Here is a 20,564-nt window from a genome sequence, read left to right as displayed (position 1 = left end):
CCAATATTTGGGCAATGAATGGAGGAGCCCGTGAGGAAGGATCAAGATTCCCTTTCACAGAGAAGAAACACCTGGCCAGGTGGGATAAGGGCCACAGCTGTGATGGGCGGGGCCGGGGCGCCCGCCGAGCCCACCGCCCGCAGGGCTTCTGCCGCCCCTTGCCCAGGCTGCCCCGCGTCCGCGCCGGCCGGGAGGCTGCTGGGCGGCCGGGCGCCTCGACTGTGGTGGCTGACGTGACGGAGCCTGAGCCCAGGCGTGAGCCATGTCCGCAAATGCGGTAGGTGAAACTCTTCACGTTCACATCGCTTTATTATCAACGGACTTAAGCAGGGCGGCTTTTACTCTTAAATCTTTACTTTGGGTTTCTTTTACATGAAAGCGGTAGAAAACAAGGGCCACTGTGGTGGATGTAAGGGTCAGGCCAGCAGGCGCGCGCGGCCGCCTCTGCGCGGGGAGAGCGGAGTCGGGGGGCCCGGGCCCGGCTCGGCGGCTTTCTCGGCCCCGCGCCCCGGGTTCCCCCCGCCCGCGGGCCAGTCCGCGTCTGCGCCGCCGGCGGGGCCTGGCGAGGCGAGGGCCGCCGCTGGGGTCCCGGGCCCGCCTCGACTCCCGGGCCCGCTTCCCAGGGCGCCCCCGGCGGGCGAGCGCCTCCCCGCGGCTTCGCAGACCCGGAGGCGGGCAGCGCCCGAGGAGGGGGGAGCGGGCCGGGCGCCGGGGACGCCGGTGCGGTGCGGGCGCGGCGCGCACTTCCTCCACCGCAGCACAGTCAGTCGTGAGGTCGGCGTCGGCTCCCCTCTGGCTCCAGGGGAAGAGGCTCAGAAGTGGCGGCGGTCAGAGGGCGAGTCGCTGGGTTCGAAGCCAGGTCGCTCCTTCCGCCCGGGGGCCGCGGCCTAGCGCGGCCGCAGCTTGCGGAGCCCCGGGCCGGGCGCCGGCGGGCCGCGCGCGGGCTGGTCCGGGATCATGGCCGCGCTGTGCTCGGCGCGCAGGGCCAGGCGCGGGCGCGCGGCGCGCAGGTGGCTCAGGCCGGCGGCGCTCACGTTGCGGCAGAAGTCCACGTGCAGCGTCTGCAGCGCGTGCCCGTGCGCCGCCACGGCCGCCAGCGTGCGGTTGGTGACGCGCGCGCAGTTCTCCAGGCGCAGCGCGCGCAGGCGCGGGCAGCAGCGCAGCAGGCGCGCCAGGCAGTCGTCTGTGACGTGGCCGCAGCCCGACAGCGTGACGGAGGCCAGGTTGGGACACCTGCGGAGACAGCGCGCGCCGGCCCGGCCGGGAGGGGCGGGTCAGGGGCGCTCACGGGCCCTTCAGCCCTCGGCCCCGGAGCCGGGCTGGCCGGACGGCGGCGCCGACGGGAGGAAAGGGCCGCCGTGAGGAGCTGCCAGGACTGTCCCGTCCCCTGCCCCGCGCCACCCCCGCCCCTTAATCCGCGCGGGCTCTTGGCCCCAGGAGCCCTTGGCGGGCCCAGCCTGCTGTGGACAGAGGGGCGGTGGCTCTGGCTCCGGCTCCGGGAGGGACGCCTGCGCCTTCTCTCCCGACTCGTCGCCGCGGGAAGCGCGGGGCGCCTGGCGCCGGCTCCAGCCCAGCGTCACTGGAGGCGGGAGAGCCAAGGGCGGAGGGTTCCCCGTGGGGTGGCTTCGTGACAGGCTCTCCTGAACCTCAACCTGGGCACGGGCACTCTGAGGCTTGGCTCTGGACTGCAGAGCCCTGGTTTCTGCTCAGGTCACTAGGCAGCCTCTGCCTGTGCGCACGGGCACCAGGCTGGAAAAGATCGGGGATGGGAAGTAACTAGAAGGCCCGCGGTGGGTATCGTCATCTTGTCCAGAAATTGGGAGGCCGCTGTGCCCAGCCTTACTAGCACCTGCTGAAGGGAAAGATCTTGAGCAAAGATAGACTTGGCTTCTTTGCAGTGTGACCTTGGCTAATGCACTTTGTGTGGGGGTGGGAGGGAAGGAGGCAGGAAGAGAATGTATGGCAGGGTTGTGAGGATTGGGATTGGGGTGTAAACAGGCTGCACAGGGTTTTCTATGGGAAAATCAGTGGGAACCTGCTTCTCCTGGGACCAGACCGCTTATAGTCAAAAAGAATCTGTTTCCTGGATGCAAAGCTTGACTCCCTGTAGCCAGAGGGAGCTGACCTCGACCTTTCCTGTCCCTCTCCTATCAGCCTCTCCCCTAGACCCTTGACATGGCTAGGTTGGGCCAACTCCATGCCTAGGGAAAGGGGAGGGGAGCTAAGTTAGACTGGGCACAGCCACACTTCAGACACTGAACCCGCCCATTGCATCTTCCCAAGTTCATGTTCCTTCCTTGGTTGTCACATCAACCCTCTGCACCCCCAGTGCAGAGAGGTCAAGTGACTTTCTGGTGATTTAATTTGCTGTCTGAACCCTTCAACTGTGGGAGAAATAGTTCCCTTCTGGTGGTTATGAGGATTAGGTGTCTAAGCCCCAAGACATCCCTTCCTCTCAGAATCTTTAAAAGAATGGTAATGAAGAGAAAGAGGTTCCATTCTTCCCTCACCCCCACCCCCACCCCAAAGCTGATTGCCAGAGTAAGGGAATGTGGTGGATACTTAGGCTACCGGCTGTGTTCAGGTGCCGCTGTGTGTCACTTCATCCTTTTAGCTTAGGTGAAAGGGTGTCATCCCATTTCACAGGTGAAGAAATGCAATTGAAAGAGGGTCACTTGATCAGGAAGTAGCACAACTCAGGGACTCAGCACAGAGTTCAGCCTTCCTCTCCCTGCCCCGCCCCCACCCCCCATCTTCCAGTCCGATGCCCCTGTTAAGACCATAAAAATGGCCTAGTCCTGTCTGGGCCCTTCCAGCCAAGTCCATCTTCTGCTTATTCCTACTGCCCCTTTAAAAATAAAGCAACTTGGGACTATTACACTATTCCCTGCTGTCATGCCGCCAGCAGATAGCAGCTGTTAAACCTGGGTGGCAGCAGCCTGGTTGAGCCCAGTTTGTTATCATCAAGGGGTGCCTTAACTCGGGCAGGACGGGGCTGGTAAAGGCTCAGTAAGAACCTGGCAGAGCTATCTGTGTTCTCTTGGGGCTTAGCAGGAAGCTGTGACTGGGGAAAGCCTGGCCTCTGTGTCCCTGGTCGGGTTTGCAGAGCAAATCCAGGAAATAGGTACACTGACAAATTATTCCATTTATCTGAAATTCAAAGTTAACTGGGTGTCTTGAACAAAATTTATTTGCTAAAACCTCGAGATCCTAGACCAAGACGGGGAGTAGAGGGGCAAATCACACAGCATCTCAGAGTTTTGGTCTGAAAAATTAGGCTTAAAACACGCTCCATTAGGGTACTGTAAAGACTAGTGAGGAAACCGTTTGTGAGGAAATGAGAACATCATTATATCAGCGCCTCTACTCCTGGGGAGTCTGGCTTGGTTCAGCTAACCCCTGCTCTGCTGAATCTATTAACCTTGTCCTGGGGCCTGACCTTGAAGATCCAGGCCCAGCAGGACCCACCCGGCAGGCAGTGGCGGCCAGGGAGGCCAGCTACCCCGAGGACTGCGGCAGCTGAAGCCAGGTCTTTTGCAGTAGCAGCAGCTCCGGGACTACGAGGTTAAGAGGAGGATCAGCGCTTGTTCCCCCGTGGTTTTATCCTTTTCTGGGGACTGCTCTGTGGATGGCCCTGGAGAGTCTGCCTGGGGCCTGTTCTGGGGCTCCCCAAAGTGGTGCTCTTGGCCTTGTAATGATCTCCCTCTGCCCCCACACCCCCCACCCCCCGCCCCGTAGCTCTCTTGGTGCCGGGGCCAGCAGAAACAGCACTGCTGCTGGGGGAGGGGGCCTACCTGTCGCCCACCTGCAGGAGGAAATCGCTGACCAGACTCTCGTGCCGGCTGCAGATGCCCCTCTGCAGGGCGCTCTTGAGCCAGTCCTCGATGCTGCACACCCGCACGCGGCTGGAGTGCCAGCAGATGGAGAGGCTCCGCAGCGCGGGGCCCAGGAGGAAGTTGTCCTTCTTGAGCTCTGTCAGGGAACGAAAGTGCAACAGGGGCCAGAGTGTGGGATCCTCAAACACATCCTGGAGCTGGGGGCAGGTCCTGGCCAGGTTTTTCCTGCTGTCTTTGTCCAGGAAGGAGAAGAGGTGCAGCAGGCACTCGCGGTTGAGCTGGGTGATATGCATGGTGTGTGGCGGCCTCCGGGAGTGTGGCTGGAGCCCAGGGACCTGACCTGCCTCCCGCTGCTCCTCCCCGGCTGGGCTGGTGGACATATATGGTTGAGGAATGGGGTTTATTTTTGGCGAACAACTGGTGCTGAAGCTCTGAGGAGGGGAAAGCCAGGATCCAGACATACGTGCAGCCGTCTGTGGTTCGGCTTATGTTCAGAGGAATTGGAAATCCTGGCACAAAAGCAGCCTATTGAAGTTAAATAGTTTCCTTAAAAGGGATTTCTTCTCCTTTTAGCTGACAATGGTGTTTAGCAGAGAACTCTTTGACTTTTCCAGAAGCTTTTTCATTCAAAGTATTTGGCCAGACCACCTCAGTCGGGGCTTGCATTCTCCTTGCTGGGAGGGACTCAATGTAAAGTGTCTTTAGACAGGAGACTTGTTCCGCAGAGCCCAGGTATCCATCAAGGGCCGACGGTCTCTCGTCATGCTCAGACCTGGAGGCACACGCGACCCCTCTGGACTATTGTGTATGCTTTTCTTCTCTTAGTACTTTAAAGGTATTCCATCTTCATGGTTTCAGAGGGGAATTCAGCCATCACTTGTTCAAAGTATGTATGCAATATGTTGCTTTCCCTGCTGCTCTCAAAATATACTGTTTATCTTTGACCTCTCAGAGTTCGAGTGTCACATGGACTTCTGTTTTTGCTCAATCGTGGTGGTGTCCAGGCTCGATGACGCGGCCAGACCAGGACCTGCCCTCCACCAGGCAAAGGATTTCCTTGGCCTCTCAGTTGCCTCTGTTTTTACCCATTAGTTTCATAAAAGATTTATCTTGGGGAGCTTTTCTCTCCAAGGCACTGCTGTGCAGGTGTTTTAAACTTAAGTTTACATGGCTTTACATGGTTCCGGTTATATGTCCTCCTGTATTTCTCCAAATGCCAGGATGGATGAGGTAGCTCTTAATGCAGAACTGCTTGAAATGATTGTAATTTCAAGTGTTTTGTCTAAGCCGGCTCTTTAAACCAGCGCATCAGCCTCCATCTGTAGCCATTAAGTTCTCACTGCCTTAAAGTACCAGGTTTCTCAGTGCTTCACTCCCACCCCAGCACCCCGAGTGAGTTGCTGCTTCCAGTAAGAACTGGTTTGATCCTTTATTTAGGGGATGCTGAGAAAGCTGCTCTGCCTCTGCAGCAGTGATGGAGGGAATGCTTTCCCCAGCCAGCCCGGGACCAGCCCCCTGGGGATCACCTTTGTTCCTTCTCCCGGATTAATTGGAAAGGGAAGCACGGGGCAACTCTGCTGGGCCTTCTTTTGGAACTGAGGCTTGGTCAGACCTGGCAGACAGCGCAACACAGCTCAGGAAAGAAAGTAGCCATTCTGGAGGTGCCCTTCTCGGAGAAACCAAAGTCGAAGTCCCCCTGTGCCTCATTACTCCACCACAGCCGTGGAGTGAATTTTCTTTAAAATCACATAAGCCAAGAAACAGCTAAAAAAAAAAGAAGCATTTCTCAAGGAAAAGGTTGACTTGCTACCGCTGACACTTCGAGTTGATTATGTTCTAGTTGTACAGCCCCTATTCACAAAGTCCGCTACGGAACCACAGACAGTCTTAAAAAAGAAAGCTCTTCTCTCTCCTTTCCCTCCTAAAAAGTACTTTCCAGAAGCCTGCCTCCCAGAAATAGGCAGTTCTGTCAGCCTCTTAAAAGATAGAACTATGGAAGTGCACTGGCCCCTGGGAAGTCATTTCAGTCATTGTGGCTTCCCAGCTGCCTCTGCAGCCCCGCAGACACAGCCATGCCCTGGCAGGGCGTGCCCCCCAAGCCTGGCCCTTTGAGGGGGCCCACCCTGCAGGTGGGCCCCCAGGCCGGTCTCCCTGTGCCCCTGTGTGGTGCTGGGCTCGTGGGTGCAGCAACAGCAGCTGCACAGCCTCCATCCAAGGGTCTACAGGACCTACAGGCAAAACCATCTGAGCTGCAGGCGCCACTGTCTGTAGCTTTAGAAGACTGACAGGAACAGGCAAATCAGTGACAAAGAAAAACCAGGGTGTGAGCACAGGCTGGTGGTTTTTCTGTATGCAGGGGAGGGGAGACAGAGGTAATATAGGGAATCTTACTATAAACTAGGATATTTTTTAACAACGGTAGTTATTTTACTTCCAAAGATGAGCACTGTCCTTTGCTGAGACCCCCAAAACTGGTTCCTCAGGGGAGCCAGGATGGTGGCCTTCTGAAGGGCCCACAGATGTGGGTGGTGGTACCCTCCTGCCACCCAGCCCTGATGGCATCTTGGCCCTTGTCCCACAGTACCCCAGATGGCGAGGGTTCTCTAAGACCTTGCTACCCAGTGGCTGTTGATGAGGCCCAGAACTTGAGTGTGTATCGTTTACTTGGCTCCACTGAAAGTGTCCAGAAATAAATAGTCCAAAGGAAAGAGACCAGATCTTTAATGATATTTTCAATAAAACAGCTCAGGCTGGTGAAGCAGAAAAGGGATGTGATTACAGTTTAAATGAAATGGGTCACTTGCACAATTAACCCTTTTGTCATCATACAAACTAGGTTTTAATGGCAAATGATCATGTGACAGCACAGTCAGCACCGGCAGGAGGCGCTCTGGGGTCCCTCATGCTCAGACCTGTGGGAAAGGTGCTGCATGAGAGAGAGGCCACTTCTTCCTGCGCCCTGGGCGCCCTGCGGCTGCCCTCTGGCCAGTCCGCACCCTTGCTGCAGGAACAGGCTTTGCTCGTGAGCTTTTCCAGAAGGGAAGATGCCCCGTTAGCAACAGAGAACATGAGAGAACTCGGGGCAGTGGAGATTGAAGTGGGGTAAGTGTATCCAAATAGACTTATGGACACTAAACCAGTGAAGGAGAGGTTTGCCTTTAGGAACTAAATATGTCCCCGACCCCCGAAACCAAGCTGCTGAGCAGGTCCCACAAGTGAGATACACACTTAACACTTAACCAGGGCCAACACGCTTTACTGGTTTAATTCTATTACATTTGTCATCACTAGACACTGAATAGAACACAGTGGATAAGCAAAGGTTTCTCCATCATGGAGAGAGATTTGTGTTGCCACAAACTATCTATCACCCACCCGTGTGGGAGGACTTCTGTGAAAGTTTTCTTGTTCTGAGGAGCCGTGTGACTTGTGAGGCCCTGTCTCAGCATGAGCTCTCGGAGCGAGAAGCCACATCCACGCTAGAGACGGCACGGCACAGGGAAAAGCCTTGAAGAACACAGAAAGATCAGCTTTCAAAATAGGTGTGATAAGGCTACACAGTTGAATTTTTGAAATACAAACAGGCACATTTACATCACTGGTGTTCAAGTGCACAATTCAAATGGATCCAACACTTCCAAGGAGCCTTCATGATATCATTTGAACATTTCTGCATCAGTAAAATCAAGCAGGAAAAACACTACAAAAACTCGGAGAGACATGTTCATCTCTCAAGCCAACAGAGTTGTCTGTCTGATGACCCAACAAAGTGGTGCAGACTGTTGCCAAGTTCCGTTTGGTATAAAAAGACAACTTTTCTTCATCAATGTCGACACTGCCCAAGGCTTTATTGTTAAGTCATAACAGCTGCTCATTCAGAGAGACTAAATGTCTAAGTGCAAAGGTTAGGAGTTAGGGCTTTGTGCCTTTTAAGCAAAAGAGCCTGGATTCACTGAAGATACTCAGCAAGCTCGCAGGAGCTGTGCCTTTCAAGTTCACTTAGATGTGGAGTGAATGTATCGATGTATTAGATCAAATTATGTGGAAGCTCAGTTTTACAGATCAAAAACATGGCCATTTCCTATGGTTCAACCTAATGTAACAGCACTGTGAACTATTTTAAATGCAAGTTTCCCTCTTCTAGACTCTGTTTCTAAGTTCTAGGACCTAAATATGATCTTGAAGCTTTTTTCTCTGGAGTGAAAATCAATATAGCCCTATCCAAGTACTCTACCCAGTGTGGAAATCCCGCAGCCTGCAGTCTGGTGCCACATTTGATGGGCGAATACTTGAAACGTGGCCAGTGTGACTGAATGATAGTTTTAATTGAATTTTAATTAAAATTTAAATAACCCCATGTGGCTAGTGACCTCTACTGAATGGTACAAGTTTAGACGTAATTGCAATTTGCTCTGAGTCATGTTAAAGTGTTCAGCACATGTGTTTTGCACTGAGAAAACGTGGGGTGTAGCCACTCATATTAAAATGGGAATGCAGCCACATCTGCTCTTGCAACTTCAGATATCTGACCTAGGAAGACAGCTCCAAACTTTGTTTTATATTTATACACTTTTAAAAATTCTGACCATGGGGCCTCCCTGGTGGCGCAGCGGGTTGAGCGCAGCGAAGCTGTCCGCAGCCTCTGCAGCACGGGTTCGATTCCCAGCCAGCCAGGGAGATTCCCACATGGTGCTGCAGACCTCTCCTGTCTCGCCTGCTGCTCCCCACAGCAGTACCTTCTGTCGACCTGTTCTGTTCCCCACTCTGTCTCTGGTGAATCCTCTCACCCTCCCATGCCTCTGGCCTGTACCCCAGCTATTGTATTAAAAAAAAAAAATCTGACCATTTTCTTTTAATTAAAAAAACAGTACCAAAAAGTGTGGTTGACTGGCATAACATCACATAGTTCTGCCTCTCATAACAACTCTTGAGAAGGGAGGGAATAGTGATGGAGGCAACAGATAACCATGAGAACAGTGCATGGTCCTATGCTACTGGCCTATTTTGGAGTTCCTCCTCATTTGGTATTTGCAAATCATACAGCCACCACTCCAAAATCAACAGACTGGCTTGAAAGACTCGCAGAAATCACAATTATCTTTATATGGGGTTCTAGTCCCAAATTTCAGTTTGGGTTAAATTCAAATAGTACTTGTACCTATTTCTCTTAATTTAAAAAGATGACTAACTTAAGAATAGAAATTCTACTTACTCAAAGAATATTTTCAACTTGCTCTGCTATCAGGATAGGCAAGTGAGGGATTTTGAACCAGAGTAACAAAGACTCTGATTTCCTTCTGCAGAAGCAGATCCCTCCGTATTACCTGAAGTACAGGTGATGGTCAAAATCGACTTTGGAAGTTAGCATCTCAACCTCAGATGGTCAACTATGGAGGAAGACCAAAGTAGACATGTAGTTAGCACTGGTGCGAAAACTGATGGGGAATTAGATGCTGATTCAAATAGACAAACAAGCTCGGGTTTTATCTCACTGGATAACATCTATACCATGTAGCTGAGTCACAGGATTTTTAAAACACTAAATGCATTTGGTCTTATATTTGGACTTTCTGTATTCCTATCTTTTCCACAAAAACACACACACAAAAATCCCCTCCCCACCCCAAAAAAAACAACCTTGAATATGCAGTCCAGATATAACTAAATGAGCAAATTTATTTCATTAGTGCTGATAAACAGCAGCTTTGAGAGCTAGCGAGAGCAGTGAGCCCCTGGTCTACTCAGTGATGCCCTCTCAGTTATCATTTACAAGCCAATAAAACGATTATTGAGCAGTCACCGAAATCTTGTTGGCCACAAATTTCAGGGAAACGTGATCCTTGATTCAGAGTCAACTTGATCTTCAGTACAGCTGTGAAAGGCAGCAGGCAGTTACATTGCTCTTCACAATCAGGAACATATCTTGCTTTCAGCATGTGAGTAACAAGCATTGATGTAAATGTGCCTCATTGTGAGAACTGAAAACATTAATATAAAAAGGTCAAGTAAAACTAAGTTTTTGAAACTACATATAAAAACTGAATTACAACTAAAGCAGCAAATCAAAATATCTGCTGAGGTTTTCTGGTAGAACTAAAAAAATTAGTTGGTGCTCATGTTCAATAAGTCACTACCATTGACGACATAAAACTAACTTCAAAACAGAAACCTGAAAAGTGCATAATGAAATTAAATCTTGATCAAGTATTTATGGAAAATTGGAAATGTTTGTCCGGTATAGTTGACAAATAACGATTGAGAGGAGGTATTAAAGTTTATCCGATCCAGCTTTGGCCTGGCGTTCCACGTAGAAAAGGATGTAGGCCTTTGCCTTGACAACGGTGTCTTCATCAGTCAGTGTTACAGTACTGTCATTGAAATGGAACCAGCGACCTGCATGAGTGGCATAGGCTGTGTAATGTCCAGAACCGACCCTGCAAAGAGAAGCCCAAAGATCAAAGAAAGACAACAGAAACCAAGGATCTGTGCAACCATGTAATTTGTCAGATATACAATAAGTATTAAAAAGTACAATACAATTGAAGAATGACTCCTAGAGACTTGTGGTTTAAGATGGTTGGTTAGGCTAAACTCGTGCTTATCCTCCTCAAAACCCACTGAGATGATGAAATACACTAGAGAACGGGCAGGAGTGCTATCAACTGAATGGAAATTGAGAACACATAAATGTTCACATGGCACCAGATAAATGCAGACATCCAACAGCTAGTCACTCTCAGCCCAACAAGCGCAGAAAATAGGACCAGGTTTCCCATCGGAATCTTAGAACCTGAGTTTGGGAAAGCAAACCGTCTCTAGGGAAACACTGCCCCTACCTTGTCCCATCAAGGTCTACCTTGTCCCATCAAGGTCTTTTCTCATCAGTATGGTCCTCTCCACAGCCCCCCAAAAACTCACACACAACCCTAGACTCAGACCATTCCCCCAGCAGGAGAAAAGTAACTGCTAAGTTATTGCTAAGGTAACATTTACTTGCCAATAATGATCAGTCTCACCCTTCATTTATCATGATCCTGAATAAGCAACAACAACAACAAAAAATTCAAATTCTTGGGAGAAAAACAGCATGAAAGAGTACTACCAGGAAGAACCAGTAAAGCAATTAGCCACTGAGAACTTTAAAAAATCTAATCAGCACCAACAATTTCAAGAAGATACTGCAGCTATAAAACAATAGGCTATTATGAAAGAGTTATCAAAACATGTGATTGCCAACAATATAAAAATTTCTTCAACTTAGATACAGTTGAAACCGCTACTAGATGGAAAAATAGTCCATGGTAGTATTCCAAAACAAAGAGATGGAAATCATTAAAGGTAGTTAAAATATGTGGACGATTAATCCTGGAAACCCACTGTTCATTTAATAAGCGTTCAGAAGACAGAATGGGTGGAACAAATGAACGTTTCCATGAGCTGAAGACGCTAGACTGAACGTCCATACCAGCTACCATGCAGAACACGCCTGCTATAATTTCTCAAGTCCAAAGGGGAGCATTCATTAGAATAAGACTTGTAAAAGGGACTTGTCATTCGTAAGTCTATGAATGGTGAACCCAATGGAACAGTGTCTACAAAGTTTTGAAGGAGAAAAATTGTCAGCATGGATAGTGGTTGGTCCAAATATAGTCATCCAAGTTAGAGCTTTTTCTTTTTTTAGTCCAAGCTGAAATAGCCATTCTCAGGCCAGACATCCGAAGATATAGGCCCTAATGCAAACTTAGGAAAGAAAGTAATCAGGAATGTTATTCAACAAAATAATTTTCAATTTTCCCTCATTTAAATATCCAACGGCAAAGGAAAGAACTTTGGAGTAAACTACTCAGGATTTTGTGACACAACTGGGTTCTGAAAGCTGGGCTCCTAGGAACCTTTCTCCATTTTATGGGCCTTTTCTTCGTGCTTCACATCATCTCAGGAATATTCTTTCTCAGCAAAACTGAAGGAAAGCCCTACTTCACCCACTGTAATATATGGAATCCACTTTTTAGGGAGTTCAGGGAGAATTATCAAAAGAAGCACAAAAATGCAGGTTTTCACCATGCCAGGCCCACCCACATGAAGCCTGCCCACACACTCACCCGGAACCGTGGTGCACTACCACAGCGGCGAGGTCGTACAGACAGTGTTCTGGGCCACTGTTTTCAGGCTATAAAACAGGAAAGAAGGCATCCGAAGACTGAGTTAGGAGCAGTGGTCAATGATCTTAACGTCTCAATGAGTTCTACCTTCCCAAATGGAGACTTAATTTTAGGGAAGTGCCATCTTACCTCTAATAAGTAGCATTTCATGTCTAGGCCTCTCAGTGGAAATTCTACATATGTATCCACTTTGTTTCGTAAATATGCTGTCCAATGAAACCTTTTCAAATGTAAGCACAGCACCTGGATGAGAGATAAGCACAAAGATTGTAAACAAACACCTAATTTACCTTTTTTTAAAAAAGATTTTATTTATACAAGAACCAGGGTACAGGCCAGATGTGCGGGACGGTGAAAGGATTCACCAGAGACAGTGGGGAACAACAGGCAGACTGACCAAAATACACTGCTGAGGGGAGCCGCAGGCGAGACAGGAGAGGTCTGCTGCGCCATGTGGGATTCTCGCGCCGGCCGGGATCGAACTGGCACTGCAGGGACTGCGACAGCTTCACAGTGCGGAGCTCAACTGCCTGCGCCACCAGGGAGGCCCTAGTTTACCTTTTAGTCAAAATTATTTGGTACTAATGTGTCTCACACAGTATTTTAGGTGGCCTATCAATTTTCAGAGTAGTTTTTCTTCCATGCATACATTCTTGTGAATTGTGGCTTATAGTAAGGAATATGTATTCTTCATTCCTTGTCTGGCAGAGAACTCCTAAAACCTTTGGGATTTCCTAACTGAAGAGATCTGCAAAAAAAGTTTCTTGTTATGTTAATGAGGTAGCTTTTGGACCACACCTATGAATAGGGGCTGGTTGCCAAGCAAGTGATTACAGGCTGGGAACTTGCAGTCCTATGTCTGTGACCTCCCAGGAGAGGAGGGACTGGAAATTGGATTGCCAATGGCCAATGAATTAATCGTTTGTGTCTCTATAATGAAGCAGCCATAAAGCCCCCAAAGGACTGGGTTTGGACAGTTTCCAAGCTGGGGAACCAGAATACTTCAGGTGTCACTCTGTCAGATCCCAGATTCCAGGAGGGCAGAAGCTCCTTTGGTTGGGACCTCGCCCTGTGTATCTCTTCACCTGGTTGTTGGGTGGTATCCTTAACATCCTTGGTGATAAATCGATGATCCAGTGACTAAACATGTTTTCTGAATTGTATAAGCTGCTCCAGCATATTAATTGAACCCAAGAGAGGGTCATGGGGAACTCCAACCCACGGTTCACTGGTCAGAAGCCTAAGATAACATCCTGGTCTTGTGATGGGCATCTGCAGGGATGGGTGGTCTCGGGGACGGGGTCTTTAATCGGATACTCTGTCCGGATAGATAGTGTGGGATGTGAGTTGCCCTACAGGACACCAGCTGGTGTCAGAGATTACTTGTTGATGGTGTGGTGGGACTCCCTTCCCCCCTCCCCCACTCACACCCGGGAAAGTGTAACTAGGACACATTTACTGCAGCATGCTCAGGGGGCTTGTTCAGCGGTTACTGAAATCCCTAGAGACCAATACAGGAAAGATCAGAGATGAAGGTTACAGAAGTGTTCTCATCTGTCCTAAGTCTTTTTCCCTTGAAAATGCACTCAACGCTTACCTTGGGTAGTTTCTGAATCCAAAACTTCTTAGTGGATTTTTGTTTCTTTTTGCATTTGTGGCACATATATAACTCTGTTTCATCAAGTTCTTCTAAGTCAGTAAAACTGCGAAGACAATCTAAAACCAAAATGATTTTGGCAGCATTGAAACAAGATGCCTGTTACGGATAGTGTACTTAGAAAAAAAACCTGTAAACCTTGAAGCTGAACATCGCAGTTACACTAGTTATTGGCTCTTGCAAAAGTCAGCATTTTTCAGATGTAAAATGCAGACAAAAAGTAATGCCTGCTTTTAAGAGCCATGGTGAGGGAAATGCGTGTGTAAAGTTCCCAGCGTCGGGCCTGACACCCAGCCATAACCACTGACATACTATTCTTGTTGGTCGATGAGAATGAACTAGTCTGGATAATTCTGATAAAAAAAAATGGGTCCCAAATAAAATCAAGTTCAAACATCAGTTTTCTCTCAATATCTTAAAATACAATGAGGACAAAACCCCAAGTTCATAAAAAGTCAAATTTGGTCCAGATATGTTCACAGTAATAACCTAACAAAAATACACACAGATCCCGGAGCAACATTATCAGCCCCCTAGGACACCTCCAAGGAGGCCTTTGTTCCAGACTCTCAATCCCCCAGAGGAATCACAGCTACATTTTTCTTCTAAAGATTTGTGTAATCTGGGCTTTCCTAAACTTTGGCTCAGAGCCAAACCAAGCCACCTGGTTTTGTAAATAGAGTTTTGTTGAAATGCAGCCATGCCTGTTTGTTTTTATTGCGTCTGTGGCTGCTTTTACACTGTGATCGCAGAGTTGAGAAACTGGGACATAGACCTTAAATGCTGGAAAAGGCTGAAATATTTACTATCTGGACCTTTATGGAGAAAGTCTGCCAACTCCTGGTGGGTTCAAATATATTCAGAAGTCTAAATAAAACTTATGTGCTCTTCTATAGAGATATTATTGAAGAGAATATATTAACCCTTTCCAGAGAAAAATATGAATACCAAAATCCTTACTCAGGTAAAGAAATGGATTTTCTCCAGTACGTGAGGCGTGTTTCCATGAATGGCATCCCCAGAGCTGTGTAGCCGCGAACTGCAGCCCTGGGAGGGGCCTCCTGTGTGTCTCACCAACCTGAGCCTCCAGTCCCCCTGAGAAGCCATCATCCTGACTTCTCAGCTCCTGATTTCTTTGCTTACTTTATAGACCTTAGATTTCTGTGCATGTCTCCTTAAGCAATGTTCAGTTTGAAAGGCTGGGTAGCAAGGACAAATCTGGCGAATGTAAGGAAAAACAACACTGTCTCCATATTTTTAGGTCAAAATCAGTCTTGGCTTCCCAGTGTGTAAGAAACTGCCCCTTCATTGGAAGTGAGCGGGGCAAGGCCAGCAGGTGTTCGCTGTGGGCTGGATACAGCACCCGCCGGTATGGGGTTTGGGGGCCCGGACACTTCTTTTTATTAACTGAGGTGTAATCGACATCCCAGTTTCAGGGGTACAGCACAGCGATCTGATGTCTGTGTGGATTACGAAATGAGCGCTGCCCTGACCAATCTAGTTACCATCCACCCATGACACCACATATACTCAGAAACATCTTTCTTGCGAAGACAAGCTTTAAGTTATTCATTCAGCAGTTTCCAAATGTGTAACACAGTGTCATTAACTGCAGTCACCATGCTGGGCACTATCCCCGCGACATTTTATGATGCGGATTTGTACCTTTTCACCCCTTTCATCCCTGTTGTCTACCCCACTCCCTGCCTCCGTCAAACACCAGTCTGCTCTCTGGTTTTGCTGGTGGTGGGTTAGAGCCATGTGTAAGCGAGTGCCTTCGGGCACTTTCTCTGCCTCGAGATTCATCCATGCTGAAGCAAATGCCCAAATTTAAAAAAAATTTTTTTTCATGGTACTGTGTGTGCCCCCCCTACCGCCCCACCCCCCCCACCCCCCCACCCCCGCCCGCCCGCAACATTTTCTTTACCCATCCCTCTGTGAACTCATGTTTGTTTCTACATCTCGGCTACTGCGAATAGTGCCATGAACATGGGGGGCATGTATCTTTTCAAGGTAGTGTGTTCATTTTCTTTGGATAATTACCGGGAAGTGGAATTGCTGGATCATACGGTAGTTCTATTTTTTAATTTTTGGAGGAACCGTCTTCAGACTGTTGTGCAGAGTGGCTGTACCAACTTCTGTTCGCAGCAACAGCGCAAAAGGGTTTCCTTGTCTCTCCATCCTCACCAATTGTATTTTTTTTCTCTTTGATAATAGCCTTTCTAACAGGTTCATGATGTGCTGGTTCTCTGTGGCTTTGACTTCTCTGAAATGGTGGAGCATCTTTTCATGCACTGGTATGCTGCCTTTGGGGGGAAAATGTTTCTTTTTTTGCTGCCGAGTTATATGAGGTCTTTATACTTGGGGGATTTTTTCTTCTTTAAATTTTCCCTCGAATTTTATTAGTCGGTTGTTTCACACTCCTCCATATGTGTGAAAATGTACTCACCCTCCACCAAACTCCTCTGCAAATGTCCTACTCCTTTCCTTTCCCTCACCCCTTCACTGCCATGCCCCCCCCCCCAGTGTATTGCGCAGGCTGTTTTTCTGCTGTGCTGTGACACTTTGCTTTCTTTAGTGATTAGATTTTAAGTGAGACCATCTGATAAATGTCCTTCACTTTGTGACTTGTTCTGGCCTCAGTATATATTCATTTTGTCCCAAAAGACACTTCCCATCTTTTTAAAGTGGTATTCCGTTGAAGATATTTTCTACAATTTCTTTATCTAGTCATCTGTCACTGGGAACTTGCCACTTAAGTTGGTTCTAATACTTGACTGCTGCTGCTGTGACCACAGGCGTGCATGCATCTTTTCATATTAGACTTTTCATTTTCTTGGGGAGATACCTAGCAGTGGGGTCACTGCACCATAAGGTATTTCCATGTTTCTTTTGTTGCCTTCTAAACAGTATGGAGCTTTCTCAAAAGATTAAAAATGGGTCTGCCGTGTGACCCAGCAATTCCACTCCTGGGTTTCTACCTAAAGAATAGGTAAAAAAACAACACATTGCATTCCCACCAATAGTGGATGAGTTCCTTTTTCTCCACATCCTCACAAGCGCTTGTTTTCATTCTTTTTGATACAGGCCATTCTCACAGTGGCGAAGCAATAAAAATTGATGTATCTTTTATTTTTTATCGCCATAGTACTGATGTACATTATTATTTGTATTTTGAAAGTATAGGATCCCCTCCTGTACTTTAGGTGTTGTAGCCATAGCAAACTCACCACCGAAGCACCCAGAGTCCACCACCAGAGTCCACTGTTCTCCCGCCACACACCCTTCCTTCTCTGGATGTGTCAGTTTTATAGTCTGTTTTCAAGGGTTCTGAGTTTGGCTCTATTTGACCTTCTGTTTGCTCTCTCTGAATGCCACCTACAAGTGACACCACCCAGCATTTGTCTTTCTCCTTACTTTGCTTAGCATAATCCCTTCCAGTTCCATCCATGTTGGCATGAGGTTTATCTTCTTTGATCGCTGAGTAATATTCCATTGTGTATATACCACATCTTCTCGACCCACTCATCTGTTTTGGGGCACTTTGGCTGTTTCCGTTGTTTGGCTATTGTAAAAAGTGTGTAGTGCTGCTGCGAACATAGGCGTGCAGGCTTCCCTTTGAATTAGAGTTTTTCTATTCTTTGGGTAGAAACTTAGGAAAATTGCTCGGTCATACGGCAGACCCACTTTTAATTTTTTTTTTAAATTTTTATTTATTTATACAAGCACTGGGTACAGTCAGAAGCGCGGGAGGGTGAGAGAATTCACCAGAGCCAGAGCGGGGAGCAGAGCAGGCAGAAGGACCGAAGGACACTGCTGAGGGGAGGAGAGGTCTGTCGCGCCATGTGGCACCCTCGCCGGCGGGCGGGGATCGGCTTCGCAGCCCAGCGCTCAATCCCTGCGCTGCCAGGGGAGGCCCCCCACTTTTGATTTTTGAGAAAGCACCAAACTCTTTTTCCATAGGACCGCACCAGTCCACATTCCCACCAACAGTAAAAACGGTTCCTTTGGAAAAAGGAACCCATCCTCACCAGCACTTGTCATTTTGGTCTTTTTGATATTCACCATTCTCGAGAGAGATGGTCTCATTGTGGTTTTGATTTGCATTTCCCTAATAAGTGATGATGAACATTGTTTCATGTGCTTGTTGGTCATCTGTATGTCGTCTTTGGAGAAATGCCTATTTAGTTCTTGCTCTTTTTTTAATTGGGTTTTCTTTTTTTTTTTAATTAATTTATTTATTTATACAAGCACTGGGGTACAGTTAGAAGCCGGGAGGGTGAGAGAACTCACCAGAGCCAGAGCGGGGAGCAGAGCAGGCAGAAGGACCGAAGGACACTGCTGAGGGGAGCAGCGGGCGGCAGGAGAGGTCTGCGCGCCATGTGGGACTCTCGCTGGCTGCCAGGGATTGAACCAGCCCTGCAGAGGCTGCGGGCAGCTTCGCAACCCAGGGTTCAACCGCTGCGCCACCAGGGAGTCCCCTGGGTCGTTTTCTTTTGTTGAGTTCTATGAGCTTTCTGTATACCTTTGAGATCAGTCCCTTGTCAGATGTACAGTATGTATGTGTTTTCTCCCATTCAGTAGGATATCTTTTCATTCTAGTTTTTTTAAAGATAGGTTTATTTATTTATTTATGCATACAAGAACTTGAATACAGGTCAGAGGTGCAGGGGTAAGATTCACCAGAGAGGGGACTGGAACAGGCAGACAGATACACTGCTGAGGGGAGCAGCAGGCACAACAGGAGAGGTCTGCCGCGCCATGTGCATTTAGCTCCCTGGCCGGGTATGGAACTCAGGCCACAGTGATGATAGTGTTGAGACTTAACCCCTAGGCCACCAGGGAGTCCCCCATCTTAGTCACAGTTTCTATCACTGTGTAGAAGCATTTTAGTTTGATGTAGTCCTGTTTATGTTATCCGTTTTCCTTGCTATTGAAGATGTATCCATGAAGACATTACTGAAGCTTATGTAAGGAGTGTTTTGCCTGTTTTCTTCTATGTGTTTGATGGTTTCAGGTTTTACATCCATTTTGAGTTGATTTTTGTGTATGATGTGAGATAACGATCTAGTTTCATTCTTTTGCATTTGTCCAGTTTTCCCAGCATCATTTATTTTTATAAGATTCACTTATTTATTTGTTTGTTTGTTTATTTGTTTATACAAGCACTGGGCACAGTCAGAAGCAAGAGAGGGTGAGAGAATTCACCAGAGCAGGGAACAGAACAGGCAGACTGATGAAACACACTGCTGAGGGGAGCAGCGGGCGGCAGGAGAGGTCTGCACACCAATCCCAGCATCATTTATTGAAGAGGCTCACCTTGCTCCAATGTATATCCTTGGATCTTTATCATAGATTAACTGTCCATCTAGGTGTGGGGTCATTTTCTCAGGTTTCATTTCTTTTCCACTGGTTTGTATCTGTTTTTGTTCTAGTATCATGCCATTTTGACGGCTTTATAGTACAGTTTGAAATCTAAAAATGATTGCTCTGGCCATTTAAACTTTTAAAGATATTGTGTCCAATCTGTATATTGTTTTGCGTAGGAGGGTCATTTTGAAAATGTTGATTCTTGTAATCCATGAACAAGGACTATCTTCCCACTTCTTTGTGTCTTCTATTTCTTCTAGTTTTCATTGTACAGGTTCTTCACCTCCTTTATTAGGTTTACTCCTAAGTATTAATTTTTATTTTTGGTTATAAGTGAGATCATTTTCTTAATTTTTTCCTTCTAATTCATTGTTTGCACATAGGAAGACAACTGATCTTTGTGTGTTGATTTTATAACCTGCCACTTTGCTGAATTGATTTATTGCTTGTATTAGTTTCTCTGTGGAGTCCTTAGAGGTCTCCGTGTACTGTCATGTCATCAGCAAATAATAGCTTTACTTCTTCCCCAATTTGGAGTCTTTTTGTACCCTTCTTTTAATACTCTAGCTAGTACTTCAATACTCTGTTGAATAATGGTGAGTGAACGTCCTTGTCTTGTGCCATATCTTACTGAAAAAGCTTTGTTTTTCACTATTGAGAATATTAGGTGTGGGTTTGTCATATATAGCTTTTACCCCGTTTTTCTCCCCTATTTTTTATTTATATATATATATATGTATATATTACAATGCATGCTTTCTCCTCTCAGATGTAGTACCCCATTTTTTTGAGGGCTTTCATAAATGAGTTTTATCAAATGCTTTCTTGATATCTGTTGATATGATCATATGGTTATGGTCTTGTTTTTTGTTGATGTGAATTATATGAATTGATTTTTGGATCCCTAGGATCCCCAGGATAAATCCTTCTTGGTCATGGTATATAATCCATTGTTGGATTTAAGAATTATTAAGGATTTTTGCATCTGTGTTCGTTAGGGAAAATGCTCTGTAGTTTGAGTGTGTGTGTGTGTGTGTGTCTTTGGTATTAAGAGTAATGTTGATGTCATGAAATGTTTCTGAAAGTGCTCCTTTCTCAGTTTTTTGGGAATGATTTGAGCATGACAGATAGTAGTTCATCTTTGAAGGTTTGGTAGAGCTCATGTGAAGCCATCCTGGTCCTGAACTTTTTTTTTTCCAGGAGAGTTTTGATTATTGTTTCAATTCCCATACTTGTAATTGGTCTGTCAGGTTTTTTATTTCCTCCCTATCCAGTCTTAGAAGATTGTATAATTGGGGCCTCCCTGGTGGCACAAGGCGTTAAGCACAGCACTATGAAGCTATCCGCAGCCTCTGCAGCACAAGTATGATGCCCAGCCCAGGAGGTGACCCACATGGCGCAGCAGACCTCTCCTGACTCGCCCGCTGCTCCCCTCAGCAGTGTATTTCAGTCTGCCTGTTCTGTTCCCCACTCTGTCTCTGCTGAATCCTCTCAGCCCCTCCCCCTGCACCTCTGGTCTGTACCCCAGTTCTTGTATGC

At 47.5% G+C, this 20,564-nt stretch overlaps 2 protein-coding genes across 4 annotated transcripts in view; both read right to left on the bottom strand.

Moving 5' to 3' along the window:
• Nucleotides 1-752: 752 nt before the first annotated feature.
• On the bottom strand, nucleotides 753-4,144 carry FBXL22 (F-box and leucine rich repeat protein 22). Its single transcript, XM_084239759.1, has 2 exons — nucleotides 3,795-4,144; nucleotides 753-1,233 (listed from the first exon to the last, which is right to left on the bottom strand). The coding sequence occupies exons 1-2, from the start codon at nucleotides 4,127-4,129 to the stop codon at nucleotides 888-890; spliced, it is 681 nt and encodes a 226-aa protein (XP_084095885.1). The 5' UTR covers nucleotides 4,130-4,144; the 3' UTR covers nucleotides 753-887.
• A 5,960-nt stretch (nucleotides 4,145-10,104) lies between these two features.
• The window catches only part of USP3 (ubiquitin specific peptidase 3), a gene marked incomplete at both ends in the record, with an annotated part of 89,943 nt that continues 79,483 nt past the window's right edge, over nucleotides 10,105-20,564 (bottom strand). For all 3 annotated transcript variants that reach the window (XM_084239483.1, XM_084239484.1, XM_084239485.1), the window contains 4 exons: nucleotides 10,105-10,270; nucleotides 11,939-12,006; nucleotides 12,128-12,241; nucleotides 13,596-13,714. In XM_084239483.1, coding sequence (XP_084095609.1) covers nucleotides 10,105-10,270; nucleotides 11,939-12,006; nucleotides 12,128-12,241; nucleotides 13,596-13,714 — 467 coding nt within the window. The remainder of the gene's footprint in view (nucleotides 10,271-11,938; nucleotides 12,007-12,127; nucleotides 12,242-13,595; nucleotides 13,715-20,564) is intronic.

This window comes from Talpa europaea (assembly GCF_964194135.1).
Source record: "Talpa europaea genome assembly, chromosome: 8".
Taxonomy (NCBI): domain Eukaryota; kingdom Metazoa; phylum Chordata; class Mammalia; order Eulipotyphla; family Talpidae; genus Talpa; species Talpa europaea.
The sequence above is the reverse complement of the archived record's forward strand: the minus strand, read 5'-3'. Positions and strand labels throughout refer to the sequence as shown.